The sequence below is a fragment of the Neopelma chrysocephalum genome, unplaced genomic scaffold, assembly GCF_003984885.1.
Source record: "Neopelma chrysocephalum unplaced genomic scaffold, ASM398488v2 Primary Assembly neopelma1_23, whole genome shotgun sequence".
Lineage (NCBI taxonomy): Eukaryota > Metazoa > Chordata > Aves > Passeriformes > Pipridae > Neopelma > Neopelma chrysocephalum.
In genome coordinates, this window is record NW_020897691.1 from 32206963 (window position 1) to 32225743 (window position 18781).

General features: G+C 40.9%; 1 protein-coding gene across 1 annotated transcript; it reads right to left on the minus strand.

Annotated features, from left to right (window-relative positions):
• Positions 1-3080: 3080 nt before the first annotated feature.
• LOC113972065 (calcium homeostasis modulator protein 6-like) lies at positions 3081-17733 on the minus strand. The gene is given in 6 exon segments (XM_027692733.1): positions 3081-3820; positions 5652-6103; positions 7499-7562; positions 8182-8362; positions 13195-13272; positions 17376-17733. Coding segments are annotated over 4 exon segments (1041 nt in total). The 5' UTR covers positions 8290-8362; positions 13195-13272; positions 17376-17733; the 3' UTR covers positions 3081-3403.
• Between the last annotated feature and the right edge of the window lie 1048 nt (positions 17734-18781).

An 18781-nucleotide genomic window follows, 5' to 3' on the forward strand; every position in this document is an offset into this window, starting at 1 on the left:
CCCTTGCTGAGGGATATTTTATGCCTTTTGTTTCAGAAGAAGACATACAGGCTAAAAATGGTTTCACTGTTTCAGCTGCACTAGCCACTTGGTTGAAAGGTGAAGACAGCTGGGCCGTAAACAGGAGGGGCAGGACAGGGAAGAGCAATATTAGTTGTCATGACACAGATATTAAAATGATCAAAATGACCTGCCCTTCCTTCTTGCATAACCATGCTCTTGAGCTTAATGCAAGTTTTGTCTCAGTATTTAGTGCATGCTTGATGCAAAATATTCATTTGGAACCAACTGTTCTCAGACAAAGATGATGATCTTTTCCCATTTTGTTTTTCAGTAATATTTCAAAGCATGGCTACTAAGAGGTGCTTTATTTCCCTGGCTGTGCATGCTTAGGTATAAAGAATTCATCTGCTCTGGCTGCTGTATGCCATGTGTCGCTCACAGGTGCACGTTTTGGTGTGTAGTGGTTTGCCATTCATTGTCCTCCATGCTGGACATCCTACTGCTTTGATACCACAGAGGGATGCAGCTTCATCAATGGCAAGAGCTGGATGGGTTCCTTACAGCTCTCCCAGGCCCCATATGCAGTTTTGCTGGCCTGTTCAGTCCTGTGCACACACCTGGCTGCAACCTTCTGACAACTGCAGCAATGCTTGTGTTGCTCCAAGCCTTTTCATGTCAGCCCTCTCTTCAAGAGCACTCGTCTTATGACCAAACTGAACAAAGCGTGATGTATCTCATGTGTACTTCAGATCTGTACTTGCCTAAGGAAACTTGAATGAAAATTTTAAGATTGACACACAACTGGTTTGGTGGTCATTGTGTCTGGTCTTACCTGATCTTCACCACCAGCTATTGAACATCTTCCCCTTGGCATTGGACTTTTTACCGCAACATGGCTGGGAAATAGAGAAGGAGCAGCCTCACAAAGACCTGAGTTTCAGGAAGGGCTTAATGTTTTTCCATGTAACACAAGATATCTAGGTGAGGGTTGGACAAAACCCCAGGTCCTAGCACGATACCCTACCCACTAAGCCAGCTCACCTTCTCCTCACCAAAGCACTTGTTGTAAACTGAAATACAAACAATTAAGTTCATTGAAGCTCAGAGTTAACTCTGATTTTATCACTGTGATTTTAACCCTCTTCTCCTATTTTTCCCTCAGTGTGTTTACCTCTTAATCATGCTAAGTGAGGGGCATCTCTTACCTTGGGGACTGCAGAGTTCATTCCCACCAGATCTGTGTAATCTTCATGATAGTCTTTTTCCCTTCATATATCTTAACAGTGTCTTACAGTGGTGGCAAAGTGTAATGGAGCTTTAAGAGAGCAATTTTGTACAGAACAAAAACTAAGCTGTTCATTACCCAGTCTTGGTCTCAACCCAACTGCTGTTACCTGCTACCAGTAAGAAGTTACAACATGTAACAATGTTATGTAACAATGTGTTACAGCCAGTAACAAGTTTCCATACTTTCTCTTTGCTTTGGTTTGGTTTTGGTTTTTTTTTGGAGGGGGGGAGGGAGTTGTTGTTGTTGTTGTTTTAAATCAGGGCTGAAAGGTCTTGTGGAATGTGTCTGATTTCAGTGCCCATACAGGAGCCCTCGGTGCAGTTTTTGCTGGTTATATCTAGCTGACTGAGACGGACATGTGGCTGACCACAAAAAGACGTTCTTTATAAGGCCATTTTTACTTTTTCCAGCAACATCCGACTAGCCAAAAGTTACCTTTTATGTGTTCAATATGAGAGGTAAAAGGTAACATTTTCAACTGAACTGTGCTTCATGAAGGCACAAGTAACAAAATCGGACACTTGGTACTCTATTATCTTTAAGTTTCTTGGAAGGAAAAGAGCACTGAGCAAGTCAGTGCCTGTGACAAAATGAATTATTTTTAAAATTCTTTTCTACATATATAATTAAATCTTGTTTTCCCTTTATGTGTTATACTTTCAGTTGATAGTGAGAAAGAATCTTCCAAGCTCATTATATTCAGCTAGTTAAAATAGGCTCTTCCCTTCCTTCTTCCTTGGAAAATGAGTATAAAAAATAACTTCTTGGGATTCCTTTCTGTCTGTCTGAATAGTTTCCACTTTTACTGTGTAGAAAGAGAGGATTTTTGGGAGGAGTAATAGGACAGCCCAGACCAAACCATCTGACTCAGCTCTCCTAAATGCTGCCTTAGGAAAAAGCTTTTCAGATGAAAACTGAACTTTGCTATTCTTCACTCAAAATCGATATATATGTTCTTATAACTTGATGTTATTTGATAAGGATATTATTATTTGCTAATATGGATTACAGATTTATAATATCCTTCAGTATGTGGTTGTGCTATAAATGTTTGTTAATATATAAGCTTCATTTACACTGCCATGTTATGCATAAGCCTAATCCCTCAAGTTAATTTACACTTTGATAGACTCCATTCTGGATGAAGTTAAATAGTGTATTTGGCAGGGACAAGCAAATGTAGCTTGGATGTAGCTTAAGTAGCTTAGGTACTGATGCCAGGGCCAAAACACTGTACATATGATTATATCTTTTAAAAATCCCTCAGTAACTAAGTCCTTCTGAGAAAAATAAAAGGAAGAATGTAAACTGTAAGTTTAATGTTAGTGTATTTTCCCTGCAGCATTCATTCAAATGCCTATTTTTTTCCATTAAAGAGCTTTACAATTACAGGAAATTAGCAGTAGAGATAATTATGAAGGACTGCTGCAAAAGGTGACCAAGATCAGGCAGTGGTAATGAAAATTCACTGCCATGGGAGCTTTTAGCTTCGTGGGTACTTCCCAAAGCTGCTGAGCACATAGAGGTAAAATGACTGGAAGCTATTTGGTCAGCAATTCAAACTGATATGCAGCTGCAGTCATTCGATGGACCCCTTTGTTATGCACAGGTAGCTCCAAAATGGTAATTGCTTCCCAGGTTTTCAAAGATGCTGTCATTGCCTTGAGCAACTAATTGACTGAAAGTAAATATCTTTCTGCTGCGCTGAAAGCTTGTCAAGTGAGAGCTAATAAACTAAGCTGAATTTCTGATCAAATCTTCCATTTGTTTTTGTCTCTTTGATAAGTTTTGGTACTGTCACTCGAGCTGCCAAGTGCCCTTAAGCTGTTTGGTAATAATCTGACATAGTATGTGCTGACATCTTTTCGAATGCTGATAATTTTAAACATATGACTATTCTTAATGAACAACAACATATGAAAACTCCCATTGTGACAGATGTATTTATTTAAATGTATTTAAGCAAAAGTAATAAAGTCTATTTAAAACCAAATCTGTTGAGGGTTACAGCTATCATCTTTTACATAACGTTTGCATTGATTTCAGCACAGAAGAGCACAGAATAAGACTCTTTGGTTAAAAGACCGCCAGCATTGCAAAGGATTTGTTTCACTAAAATCCTGAATCAATGTCATGTGTTTCATCAACAAATCCTAAAACAGTGGGATTTTGACTGCCTTCCTCAAATATGGCATTGTTGCCTCTGTTTGTGTTCACATACTTGTGTATCATACTGTAATACTGCTCTTGTGAATTGAATGTATACAAGAACGAAATCTTCTGCCAGTCTTTGTTGCTAGGAGTATGAAATGGTGCTGGGTCAGTGGCTTCAAAAAAACAATTTGTATTTATTTCTGCCAGCTTGGTTGCATGCTCTTTGGCTTTGATCTCAAAGAGTTTTTGTTCTTCTTTTGAGTAAATTTTCCAGAACTTGAGCTGAAGATAGCTGACCGGGGAGCAACAGCAGCTGACACATGTTGAAATCAGTGCCATAGTCATGATGTTGGCTATCAGGAACCATCCTATCAACTTGAAAGAAGATAGATAGGTTAATGGTGGTTTTGCATGGTCATATGAAGGAGTATAGGAAATAGCATTGAAGAAGATATGAAAACTGTAAACAAAGATACTCCCTGGAGTGCATGTAACTGTCTGCTTGCTGCCAAAAGAGGGGATTCCACTCACACAATTCAGCCAGCCATACAAGGCTTCTGTGCCCCTGAGCTGATCTTGTTGGATTAAAGATGAATATCAAGAAAAGAGAAGGTGGTCTGAAGTTATTTTCTCGGTTATATACAGCTTTCTTAACTTTTAAGGCAAAATATTGACCATGAGTTTCTCCAGTTGTGGTCAGAATTATGGTACAGGGGATGCAAAATCACCCTGTGTGCCTCATGCTTGAAATCAGACCTCCTGCTGACTGCGTTCTATCTGATTGTGGACAGTAACTGCTCTCCCTGATGCCTGAGCATGCAAAAACAATCAGGGGCCACAACGCACAGGAAAAGTTGTGTCCTGTACATTTTGTAGGCAGGACACAGAATTGGCTATTGAATATGGGAATTCATTCTTGTTTTATACACGATTTAAACATCCTTAGGTAAGTCTCAGAGGTCCCATCAAAACCAGGTGTCCTAGTAGATGCTGATCTGTCCTTTAAGTGGTACTTAGCTGGAAGCTCCAAGCAGAGATCCTGCAACATCCCCTTTAACCCCAGGATGACTTTTTTTTTCAAATGAAAAATTATTGAGTGCTAAAGAAAAAGGAGTTGGTGTTCTTTTTGGTTCTTAATTTTCTGTAGACAGTAGATTAGATATTAAAAAGTGGTCAGTAACAAAAGTGCTCTCATGCTTTTTCTGGTTTTGTTTGACTGGATGTTTCTTTTAGATTTCATTGCAATATCAGTCTTCCTTGATTTTTCTCCTTTCTTGCCCTATCTGAATTCAATGGTATAGAGTTTGCTCCTTGTCAGCCTCTTTCTTGGAGAAGGAGCATGCTAAATATTTAACAAATGTAAACATTTTTTAATTTTAATAAGCATTTGTACTAAACAGGAACTTACAAAAATCCGAGTAATTATAAACTCTTATAAACTTAATTGCATTAACCACCCTTAATGTTTTCCTGAGGAAAAGTTACAAATTCTGATTTTCCTACTGGAATTAAGACGAGATCCATACAAACCTAGAAACAAAATTGAAGTGCTGCCAAAATTTGGAGGTTTCATTTCACTCCAAACACAGAAATCCACACACAAGTGCTATTTTTTGATCATGCAGTTTGTCTTCAGCACAAGAAACTTTAACAAGACAGATATATATTTTAACTACTCTGGTAGAATACAGGTGTAAAATTATTAATAAGTTCAAGCGTTGACATTCATAGTCAAAGAAGCTGTCCTTATTTGTTTCACTTGCCAGTTCTCTGTTGAAATCAGACATCAGCTTCCCCTTTAGTAGTGATCTCAGGTTCCCCTCAACTAATGCCTTTTTCAGAAGTTTGAGATATTTAAAGGTTTAAAATGTGGAAAAGGAGAAGAACTTGCACCATGCCTAAGCTGACTGAGAAAAAAACTTGTTGTGTAAAGACCCAGTCTCTAGCCTGGTTTCCTGTCCAACTCTGAATGAGGTTTTGTAAATGACAGTGCAAACATGCAAATCCAGAAAGTAGCATGAATATACACCTATTGCTTTTCTGTTACTGTTTTTTTGCTAATGAAATTTTGCTAGTCATATACCTGTGGTACATGATATTATACAGTATAAGAGAGAAGGACTGTTTACAGCCCCCAGCAGGCACTACTATACATTGAGGAGCCAGGGTCAAAACGCAGAATGTGAGAAGAGAGGTGAAGCTTTACCTGGGACTGTGCCTGAAGGCTAAGAAATTCACTTGATATGTTTGTTGATAACTTCTCATCTCAGGGTATTTTGAACAGCAGGTTTTGGCACTCTTGTCCTTGATCTTTACAGATGAGGTCCCTTATCAGGCTGTTCCCGCTGGCTGCACACGCATAGAAGTTGGCGTTGAGCAGGGCCACTGCTATCCAGGTGAGTGGAGCCACCAAGGCTCTGGCTGTCACTGGCACAAACACCTGGCAGTAGCGGGCAAAGGTTCCCCAGGGGCTGCAGTCACGGCACTTCTCCGGAGGGCAGGAGACTGTCAACAGGCGCCATGTCCTGGCATTCACCATGTAGCCGAGCAGCAAGAGGACGAAGGCAGGCACCATGAGGAAGACAGAGCCATACAGCATGTTCCCAGAATTGCAGGGACACTTGAACACCACAGAAGAGAAGATGTGCTCACTGGCAGCTGTCAGCAGGGACACAATGCTGTAACCCAGAACAGTTTGGTGGCGGATGCAGAAATCCAGTGCCCCACGTAATCTATCCATTTTCTGCCTCCCCTTTGATGAGAGTAAAATCTCTGTCAGAAAAGGATGAGAGAGAGTTGAGTGTCCTGGAGCTCCCACAGCTTAGAGAAGCTTGCAGAGCTTTCACTTTCTGTTGTTGGTGGTGATGCAGTGAAGCACAGAAACAACTCAGAGGAAACAAAAGAGCATGTGCTCACTGCACAGTATCAAGGTCAAGCAGAAACCACAGTGGAAATCCCCTCCAGTTTCAACATCATCATGGCTAGGCTTCGCAAATGAAGATTTGGGAAGGGCTCTACCCACATTTACTACAAGCGCGCTGGTGGCTAAAAAGGCCAATGTGAGATAGACAGGTCTCTTTGCAAAAGGCACAGCAGAAGGACTCCTTAGGTGGTATTGGCAAGGTACGATTCTTTCTGCATTGTCTTTTCTCCTCAAGAGTGATCCTGCGTGCGTTCTCAAAAGAAGCAGCAGCATTGTAGGTAGTGTGTTTCAACCGCAAAACAACAAAGAGCTTAATTTCTATAAAAATAATCAGTGTTTGTCCATCCATGCATAGTAGCTAGTAATGGCTTACATCTCATCATCTTTTCAGTGAAGCTTTTCAGTGAGGTACCAGATTCAAAGCGGGAATAAAATGTGAGAAAACCACCCAGAACTGTATAGAGATTTTTATCCTGCCTTACTATTAGCAATACAATATGCCTTGTTCTCTTATGGAAGAAAATTCAGCAATAATCATGTTAATTTTTCAAGATAATAAATCAATCTTTTTTAAGTTATTAGAGTAGTGCATACGCAGCAATGACCAAGCAAATGATTCCCACTGAAGCTCCAGCTACCAGAGTACTATTTGCCAGGAATCAGATTTTGGACTCCCTCCTCCATACCAGGTAGTGGCAGCTTTGCAGCCCAGAAAAGAACAAAACAAGAACATCCCTAAACCAGCAGAAACTTAGCAGATGGTATGAAGTGGAAAAATGATGGAAAAGGCTTGCATAATGAAGAAAAATATCTGGAAGGAATTCCTGGGCATGGAAGACTGAGCTACCTGTGAAAATACTTGCTCAGAGTCTGTAAGTTTCATTCACTCCCTGAGGGAGCTCAACCAGGCCCCAAAGGTTTGTCTTGTCTAAATCTAGACAAGTTGAGCTCAGAATTAAGGAAGTTGAAGCTTTGTTTCTTGCTTGTAGTCATGCAGCTGAAGCTCCCTGAGGAGATGTAGGTAGGTAGTTTGCTTTTGTCACACCCACATGTGCAGGTAGCTGGGAAGCTGGTGGTCACTGTCTTCTCTGCCACAACCACTTATATGGGATTTTAAAGTAAAAATTCACCTGCTTCTTGCATGAACTGGGAGCTCTCTGGCTTCACTGGATGCATCCGCAATATGAATTCATCTTGATCAGATTTCAAATGCTGTCATTTATAGCGCGCTGATTCTTTTTGGGCATTATCATGGCACAGAGATTAACCACAAAGCCAGAGCTTCACCCCACTCTCAGGCAAACATTGCCTCCAGCTGGATCAGACTGATTATGATACTGGCTGCTTCAGGCAAGACAGTCAGGCACAATGCTGCCTGTATCACTCAATGCATCACCAAGAGCTGCAGAAACCAAGCCTGCTGGAAACACAGTGGCTTGTCAAAGCTCTGTCAATGAACTTTGTGAGTCATTTAAACATTCTAAAGGGTTGTTTCAGCTCTTTGGGCAGCTGAGTAGGTGGCACAGAGGTGGCAGAGCACCACTTCAAGTGGCTGCCAGGTTCACACCAGATGTGCTGTGCTCTGTGTCGAGCTGCTGCTGCGGAGGAAAACATGGCAGTAACTGAAATGCTTGCGTTGGTCTGGAGGAGACTTTGTTATTGTGCAGCAGTATCATAAGAACACATATATCTAAAAAGTGTATAAAACTGAGTGAATCAGAGTGAAACTTAGCCTGACCTCATCTTGGTTACAGCCAATAGCTGAGAGGGAGCACAGGGAACAGGGGAAGGAAGCTTGGGAATGCACTCACACCCTGTGAATCTGCATTTCAGGGATTTCCTTTGCATCTGAAACCTGTTGAGGTATTTCTTCTGTAAATTTGTCTGGATTCTGTTTTAACCCATGCAGACTTACTGACATCCAAAATATTGTACTGCAGGTGTGCTCAACCTTCTTTCAAACCTGACACCGTACCATTTGATGTTCCCAAGATCTGGAAGGGAAAAACAAAAAACAGTGGATCCTTGGTGTCTCCATCAACTTAGGACCTTGTACACCTTCATCATAGTCCTCTCTTCCCCAGGCTGAGGAGCCCTTAATATAGTCATATGAGGAGCCCCTAATATAGTCATTCCTCATCTGATGTATTCCTTTGTATAATTTTTTTATCCATGTTGCTACCTGAACTGTTGTCTAGGATTCAGGTATCATTTTTTGCATGAGGGGAAATGGGAAGTATACCAGATTTCCAGTGCATTGAAGGTGCAGCTGAACCACAGTTTGCAACAGTCATACTGATGTTATTTGTTTTCTATTTCCTTGCAATAATTCCAACATTTTAACTGCTTTGTGATAATCCATGAAGCACTGAGTCGATATTTTAGCAAGCTAAGTATTATAATAAAAAAACTCTCTTTCCTGAGGGGTAGTCTCTGTAAGCTGAGAGTCTATCAGTGTATATATGAAGGTAGGATTTTGTTTCACTTTGAACACCACTTCTACAATTAGACCTACCATTTTGCTTTCTGATCAGGCAGCTAAGAAAGTATATCTCCAATTCTTTAAAGCAGAGGTTCATTTTTAAAGATTGAGAATAACTTTGTATTATTGGCCACTCTTGTTGCCTTGATTTTTACTTAGAGGCAACTGGAGACAATCGTTAGCATGCCTTGAAACCAGAATTCACCATATCTGAAGAAGTCTTAGCAAATGCCATATCCCTGGAAGTGTTGCAGAATGGGTTGGGTGGGGCTTTGAGCAGCCTGGTCTAGTGGAAGGTGTCCCTGCCCATGGTAGGGGGGTTGGAACTGGATGATCTTTAAGGTCCCTTCAAGCCCAAATCAAAATTTGAAGATTCTATGATTCTGTGTCAGAAATAACAAATGCTAGTTGAAATCGCTGCAAAAGTGCCTCCTGACAGAAACAGGGATCTGAGCTGCCTCCAAGAACCACTAGTTTAACAAGGAAACTGAAGGACCAGTGACAGCTCTCTGGAACAGGGGAACCTCACAGGGGAATAAATAGAGCCAAGAAACCCTGCTATTTCTCTTTCTGAGCCTAATTTTTAGCAGTGTTTTATTTATCTGTAATAAAATATGATTTCAGGAACAAGCTTCCTGTGACAAGGGAGTGGAGCTCTGCATGAAAAAGGATTAACTCTCCTCCAAGCAAACGTTTCCAGTAGATATTCACAGAAAGTAGTGGGTGAGGGAAGAGAGACCACCTGAATTGGGAAGTGGGGGAGTAGCTGTGCTGGGAGCTAAGTGGGGTGCAGGCATGGCCAGGATGAGCCCAGTGGCAGCTTTGGGAGCTGGAGGGGGGGATCAAGGGAGCTCCGGGATATGAGGAGCCATGGGACTGGGGAGTTACAGAGCCCCTGTTCACTCAGAGTACTCTTCTCCCAAGGCAGCTCTTTCTTTCCCTCTAAATTAACACTTGTCTGGCCACAACAGCTGCAAAATATTATATGGAAAGTGTTCAGAAAAACAGTTTTCTGTTAAAGAACCCAGAATTCCACTTTAATGCTTGGTTTTGCATTTTGCATGAAATTTCATGCCTTCCAAGGGGGATGGGAACAATGTCGGATTTAAAAAGATGAACATTTTTAGAACAAAATGCTTATTTTTGTTATTTGAAACACCTTTTTTTTTAAATACTATTCATTAAAATGAAGGGGTCAGAGGAAGACAAATTGACTTGTTTAATATTTTATCAGGCTTCTCCTTGATGTTTTTAATTTCTGTGCTTTCATTTGCAGATGGATGGATCTCAAACATCTTCTAGGTGGAAAAAGCTGTAGTCTGACTAATTCTGTCGTTCCCTCAAGTGCATAATACTGGTCCTAAAAGCAGCATGTGTGCGTGCATGTGCACTCAGGGGTTTTACCAGTACGTATTGTGTAGGTCTTGTTTTCATTACTTTAGTAAGTCCTTACAATAGGTTATTTATTTTTTTGCTGGGACATTTGCTACTTGTTCAGAATAGCGAAAGACTGGTTTTGTTTTTCTGCAAATCATTATCTTTCTAGTTGTTCCATCCATGGCCCATCCTTTCCTAAATTCCTGTCATTGGTCTTATCAAGTTCAACTTTGTCTTCACATTATTACTCTAAAATCTTGTACATCCACAGATGCAATGGAAAAGAGCACCTCCACACTAGTTTTCTGTTTATAATGGCTGGACTTTCTTCTCCAAGTGAAAGAGCTGTAAGCTGCATTTCTCAGTGCCCAGTTCAGAAGGACACATGGAAAAGTCTTTTTATTCCAGGAAAATTCTTGTAATGCCTTTTGTCTCAGTCCAGGTGAAATTAATGCTTAACATGTTGGAGGTCCTGTCCACAAGCAGATCTGCACCTACCCTGCAGGTGGACTGACCACCCCCAGAGGCCCATTGCCTCAGTTTGTGAAACCAAGGAAGTTATTCTGACTTTATGGCTGAATTAGCCTTCTTACAAGTTTGCGAAGCGTCACACAGCTCAGTAGCACCACATAAATCATTAATAGTACTAATATTAATAGAGCAGCAGCCTGAGAAGTAGCACTGTGCCTGGGCCTGCACAGCTTACAAGCATTTGTGTACCTTATACTGCTATTTTAAGGCATTACATTTATTAGCAGTTTTTGGCTGAAAACGAATTTTTAGGGGGTAGGAAGGAAACAGGTCTGTAAAACCAAGCGTGGCTCTGAAGGAGGCTCTGACGCGTGAGCTCTGGTACAGAGTCACATAAGCCATGGCACTTTCCCTTGCTGATATTTAGTGCTGCTCTTTTAACACTACAGATTCACTAAAAGCCTAATTTCTGTATGGGGAGGGTCCTGTGACCCAGTCCAAATGTCCTACAGCAACCAGCTGTGTGAGGGTTTTACTGTTCAATCTACAATGTATATGAGCCATAAATAAGTGTGTGTGATTCTTTAAAGTTGGCTGTGGATTAAGTGACAATTATTTGTTGAATTTATAAGAAAATATGATAGAAACATGGGATTAGAAAGACAGAAATTGTCATGTTTTATGATGAAATTAAGGAGCCTTGGTGAGGCACAGTTGTGTTTTGTAATCGGGTATATCACCCTGGGCACTCATCTAGTTGGTTCTAAGAAAGAAAAGCTCAGTCTTTTCCATTTACTATGGAAAATGAAATGCCCTAGAGTTACTTTGCAAATTTAAGTGCATTAAACCCCAAATATTTCTATATTCTTATTATGTATGTCACACCTTGCTGCCTTGGAATTGCTGAATAGCTGAGATTTCATAGCATCATAGAATCATAGAATGGTTTGGGTTGAAAGGGACCTTAAAGATCATCTAGTTCCAATTCTCCCTGCCATGTGCAGGGAACCTTCCACTAGACCAGGTTACTCAGAGCCCTGTCCTGTCTGGTCTTGAACACCTTCAGGGATGGGGAGTCCAGAACCTCTCTGGGCAACCTGTTCCAGTGCCTCACCACCCTCACAGTGAAGAATTTCTTCCTAATATCTGTGGGAAATGACTGGATGGTAGGCCTTGAATTTGAGCAGCTGCAGCTGTGAAGTTGTAAAGAATGTAAACAATCCAGAATGAGAAAGCAGATAAGGAGAAAAACTGCTGTAAATAACAGGTGCTGTTCTTGAGATTTGCCAACATACGAAGAAGTGTCAACCACCTATCAAAAGATGAGTTTAGACACGTGAACAGAAGTACCAATAGTAAGTTGACATGTATATGGCCTAATGTATGTGTTCCAATAGTAGGTTGACATGCATGTGGTGTGATGTATGTTTACATGAAAGTACCAATAACAGGCTGACATGTGTATTGTATGAAAAGTATAAATATCTGTAACCTGTTGCAATAAAGTTGCCTTGTGCCTTGCTTTGTACCTTATGCTGAGTGCCTTTCCCTGCTTAATTGCTGCCTGAGCGCATTCCTGACTGCGGCAAGTATCTAATTTAAATCTGCCTTCCTTCATCTCAAGATGATTGTCCCCTTGTCCTATTAAATAGATTTGATTCTGTTCCACTCTATGTGTGCGTATGTGCGTGGCCTAATAGTAGCTGATCACATTCTACAAAACATGCTCTGTACTTTTCTATTCAATTAATCCTTCTTCCTCTTTTCAAACTTTAAGAAATTAACCACTTCTTCTGTTCATGGTAGTAGGCTCCTCTCTCCAGCTTCCCATCCCAGGTTCCTTTGCTGCTCACATCTTGTTGCTTTTATTTTCTAACAGTAAGGCAGCACAAGGGTCAAGACCCTATCCCTTTCAAAGCTGTCAAAGGATTGAAAAGTTTCTCGCTTCTGACCCTCAACCTCCCTTACTTATAGTGCTCATATTTTTTTAATTAATCTAATCCTTAGCTGCAGAATGCCCAAGCTGTTTCAGTTTACCACAAATGTGCAAACTGTGTCAGGCTCTATGGTAACTATGTCTGGCTTGTATTAAAGCCTGAACTCTATTACACTCAACAGCACTTTTGTGTGCACTTTCAATTTTTTTTTTAATAGGAAGATATGATTCAAAAGGAAAGAATTATATATGGGACATAAGGAGAAAGCATTCCCAGTTGCCTACATTTTATGTTAGCAGTAACTTTCCAAGGCTCCAGGTCTGCCTTCATTTATTCAAATACTCCATCATCATTGTCATTTTATTTCCATGGCATTTGCAGCTGTAAGTATTTCATAGCATTATTGAACATCTTCTATATTCCTCTAGCTTACATAAAGGTGGAGTTACTTAAGTGACCTCCCAGGGACTCTGCTCCTCTGTCCATTTTCCCATCGCTAGCAACCCGCAGTTGGGTTCACCAGAGGAAACTCCATGAGGCATACAAGATTGTGTTTTACCAGTGTACCACTTCAGCTGTCAGAGCCAGATCCTCCACACAGCTCACTGGAAGAACGTCCTACAGAGCCTTGGGTCTTCTGAGGTGGAATAAGATAGATATATGATGCTTTAAGGCAAATTGATTGCATACTGTTCACCACTCACTGGGGAAATGGGATATTATAATTGCCAATGAGTCAATTGCTTCATTACCTGACAATAAGTGAAAGAATACAATTATTTTACTTGATCAAAATAAGGGTTATGCCATATAGAAAAAAGATAAGCATGAGAGAAGTGAATATTAATTAAGTGAATATAATTAAGTGCTATTAATTATAGTGACTATAATTAATAGCAAAGACCTACTATACTTATACTTTACTAAGCCGTGGAGCAGCTCGGCCTTCCTTAGCACATCCCAAATAGTTTAATTCCTTATCCCAAGGACAGTCCTGTTCTTTAGGGAGGAAAAGAAATATGCATGTGCTGATCACCTATTCCCTCTTGCCACAGGGTGAATTCATCTAGCTTACTCTCACAGCAGTGTCACAATGTGGGGAAGTTTCCATGCTTCAGTCCTCCTCCAGGTTTCTTTCCCGCCATTTCCTGTAGGCAGATCCAACAGGCCCATCTTTCCTGGCATTCCTATCTTACTGTGTTATAGTTTTTATGAAGACAAAGTGGGATAGCAGGTTTTTTATACTCATGATTTTAGAATCATTCTACCTCCTTGAAGAATGCCTTCCAATGCAGGTAAGAAGCTAGACTGAGTATGTAATGTTTGGTGAAAAAATATATGTAAATATTTTGGGGACAGTTATAAATTCATATATTGTTTTGTATGGCTAGCCTCTCTGGGGTACCAGTTCTGGTTGCATCCCTCCCATTGTGAGGTTCCATTTCCGAAGGCTTGAGGTGGATAGGGAAGGGGGTACTCCAGCTCCAGGGGTTTCTTCGGGTCCTGGATGCATGGAGGGGAGAGCTGCTCCCCCCCCCCCCACGAGGTCCCATGGCAGCCACAGACAGCACACTGGAGTTGGAGAGGAGGTGAGAGAGCGTTTATTGTGGGGTAGGGGTTTATAAAGCTCTTGGGAGGGTCAAAGGGGACCATTTAAGGTGAGGGGTCTTACAAAAAACCAATCACTTAGGGAGTTAAAAGCCAAATAAGGAAGGGGTTAACAAGGTCCAATGAGAAGACTTCTTGATATCTTCTCAGGACATTCCTGAGACAGAGATAAGAACTGGCCATGGGGGATTTTGGGAAGAAGAACATGAGTTAGCAAAGAGACTACAAAAAAGCTATTTTAAAACATGTTTAAACCACAGTTTTCTCATACAAGGCAGATTCACTGCTACAGTTTTGTCATGGATTATTGTTTGTGGTAACACAGTCCTGGGGGTTGGAGTGGGGAAGTTTTCCTCTTGATTGTCCCAGGGTCAGTTAGGAGTGAAACCAGTGAAATCATTGGTGGTTTTTGGCACAAGTCAAAGTGGAGAAAGGTCACAATATCATGCTAAATATCTTATACAACAATGCATTTCAAATGCTAGCAATTTTTCTCTGAGTCTTTAAACTTCTGGAAAATAATCATAAATGCTATGAATGCTGTTTTCCTTTATCAGCCTGAGAAACCTGGCAGGAAAGGTAGCATCTGGGGGAAATGCCACATGTGCTTTTAGCTGAAGGAAAGGCTAGATATACGGGGATAAAATGGCAAACAAAGTAGGAAGACTGGTTGCTTCTTTCCTCATAGAGGCATATGCCTATGCCACAGCTCATTGCCTACAGCAGGCTCATGCATGAGTAGAAGGCAAGTTTTTCTTAAGTGGCATCGTCCAACTTCACTGTTGCAGTGGGATATGCCATGTGTGTCATGGAGAACATATGTACTGAACTGCATCCTGTCAAATGACTGAATGTGATACAGCTCATGCTCAGTAGGCTTGACACATGTTGGCCTTTCTGTGCGTGCACTGTGTTCGTGAACATCAGTACGCTGCTGTCTGCCCATATGCCAGAGGTCTTTAGAAAAGAGGGAAGCTGCAAATGGGCTTTCACCACCATGACAAGTCACAGAGTCCCTGCCAGACTGATGTCTTTCCCAAGGGTCTCTCATACACAGAGCAGGCTACCAGACAGATAAATGGTGGTTACAGTTCACTCCTCATCACTGTCTTTCCTAGGGGATCCCACAGTGCTCCTTATTTCTGTGACTGGTGAGAATCTGCAGCTCAGAGGGATGGGACCCCGAGTTAGATGCTGATATAAAGAGCTCTGAAGTCCCAGCTCACCTCATGACTCCAAGTTAAAGCTTACCTGAGAACAGACAAGAAGAACACAGGTTTCACAGCATGACCAAGGCCCAGGGGGACTATTAGGATCCCACCATTTGTCTTTCAGGATAATGAGGATTCCCACACTAATTCTGGTACTGCTGCAGGCATTATTGCAGAAAGCATGGACATATAAAGTCATACCAAGAGCATCTCTCCTCCTGCTTTTTTTTTCTGTCTTTTCAAATTTGAAAACAAATCTGTGGGATTTAACTGCATAATTCTATCACCACAAGAACACCACTACAAAAATACATGATTTTTGTTGTTCTCTTGCTATTTTTATTAATATGAATTAAAGTAGAGAGGATATGCCCTTGTACGTATGGATTCAAGTGCTCCTTAGTAGTTCATGGCCATGGCAGTCATGTTCATTTTCACTGAAAACTGAAGATAAAACCTAAATTCTCATGAAATTATTAGTTTTCCTAAATTAAATGGCTGCAGCTGCTATGCAGTGTAGAGTAGCAACCAAGGCAAGAACAAATTTAAATAAGTCATCCATCTGTATTAGTTATTACTAGGAGAAAAACTGATGGTATGTTTGAGGAAGATCCACTAATAATCCTGTTTTTCAAAATATCTTTTAGAATGCACTGAATATATTGTGTAGTTGGGTCCAGCTCTCCTCCCTGCCTCAAGCAGACAATAGTTTTGTTCCTTCCTTGAGAGGCTCCAGGGCTCTTTCTCTGAAGTGCTTTGACATTATTTGTTTCAAGGTTGAACTCGTGTAGAAAACAGTCCCTATACTGATGACAGTACAGATATATCCAGCATTGGATTGCATAGGCCTTCTGCTGCAGAGAACTCCTGGAGTCAGCTGCCAAGAAAGGACAGAAAATAACATCTTGGCTTCATTAGCTGTCTGACTTACTAGCCTGAAGTTATCCTACTGATTTTAACAGACTAGCCAGAGCAAAGGGATGAAAGTTAGACAAATGTATGTTTGATCCCAATTCAGGCTTTTGCAAACCAAATAAATGCAAATTTAATGTCCCAGTGCAGAAATACAGCTATTTTTCAAACACTATATGCTTTCAAACAGTAAGAGAAAACTTTTCATCACTGGAAAACACAAAGGCCAACAGAAGAATGTGATGTATTTCAGACATATAACTCTTCAGATTAAGCTTTGATCTTACTAATTTTAAGAAATGAAGTAATGTGCTCCATTCCCTTTGCCTCCTTGACTCACAATGATGTATATAACCTAGCCATTTTTTAGCTGGACTCAAAAAATCATTAAAAAAAATCTAAGAACCAGATTCCACCCTCAAACATCTACACCACTAACTGTGGGCTCAATTGCCATTCACTTTGCTCAAAATACAGTCAATTAACTTTAGACTAAATTAGACTGTAGCCCTGAAATGAAGCATGCATGACCAAACAGCAGCTATTGAAGAGAAATTGAGTGAAGTCAGCAGGGTCTCCGATGAATACAGGAACCCATCTGTATATACCCAGTTGTAGGACAGCCAGTTTTTCCTGCAGCCAGAGAGGCAGAAAATTAACACTTATAGACAGGAAAAAGAAGCAGAATAGGAATGTGAGCAGAGGCATCTGCCAGAAACACTTCAGTCTTGTGACTCAATTTAAAATAGGGACTGAAAAATACCTTTGCTACTGGGTACCATACAGTGACATTTCAAAACTTGTTTGGTATACCGAGCCAGATAAAACTATGGCTAAGTGCCTCTGCCATCGACACAGAATTCACTGAGACTGCTTCTCTCCTGCATTTCAGATGAAGGATGCAAAGGCAAGGACAGCATCCTCTCCAGTATAAGCAAGTGCTGAGCAACACCAATGTTCTCCAGCCCCCCCACAAGCCAGTAGAGCTACCTGGGCTAATCCCATTTACCTGCTCTTCCTCGTCACACTTCCTAGTGAAGCAAGGGCAGCTTGGATTTTTCAGTGCACAGTGTCATCTGAGGCTTTGAACTGCTGTTTTACTGTGACACAAGCACTTCTACCCAACAGCCCAAGTTGCTGGTTGCTGATGGCATGGAACCATCTGTTCTTCTATTTGTTTCAAATTTTATTAAAAGGTTACAATCCTTGGTAATGAATGAGAGGGACAAGAATGGAAACAAAGAATGGAAACAAAACTTACATAACCACTGCAGAGGGACTTTTTAAAGGTTCCAGTCTGGAAAAGAATAAGAAAGTACCCAGGATTCTTTTCGTATCCAAAATACACTCAGCCCAATTAAGGCTTAATTTGCTTCTTTAGTTGCCCTAGCTGAATCAAAGTTACACCTGTGCAAGTGGAGTTCAGAGCTGCAAGCAAGGACAGTTATATGCACGTAACTCCTAAATCCTTAACAGAAAGGTATTAGATGCTGCTTTAACACCTGACTGTGAGCATTGGCAGCTCTTGCAACCACCTCTTCCCCTTTGCATTGCTGGAACAGTGCAGAGAAGTGTGGTGTAAATGAGAGCTAATGGGTATGACCATACCTTACTTTCTAGTCTCGGCGGTTTCGCTTGACAGCTGTAATTTTTACTGTAATTCTGCAGTTTCATTTGACAGCTACACAAATCCCATACTAGAATTCAGACGCCACACTACAAAGCAAAGAAATGCAGGTATTTCTCAAAAGTCTTCTGGACTACAGGTTGGCTTTCTCTAGCTGATTGTTCAAAGCAATAGCAAATTGACACAGCATAAATGTGAAATGAAATCTTGACATGAAATAAATACATGAAATAAAATCTTGACTTTTCAGTGTTTCATGGTCAATAATATTGAGAAACTAACAGGGTCTTTGAAATTGAACATAAGAACATCTATTTCTGCATGTCTTCATGTCATCACAGTGCAAAGGCAGAAATAACATTTCCAGCAATCCACAGCCTGTCATAGTTTAGTTGCTTCAGCAAGCAGCACTACAGACGTGGAGCTATACTGGGTAATGCTCCCAGGCTCAGCTCCCTTTGCCTTAAGCAATTAAGTGGGTGAGTTGGAATAGACAATTAACCACTATATGCCCTTTGCACTTAGGGAAAAGGGGAAGGTATGTCTTGAAGGTTTTCAAGGTCTTAGATGGACCAAGTTACTATCTGTAGGCTTTCATACTCCAATGACTGCATGGATCAGAAATTAACTGGGGTCTTAAATCTTTGCTCAGACCAAAAGTACCAAATTTCATTGAATAAATTCAGGCATTGGAGACTGCAGTATGTGCACATGTATGTGAATACACTTCTCAGAACTGGCTGTGTAGCTGGAACCTCTTCACCGAAGCTGTTTAGACAAGGAAAGCT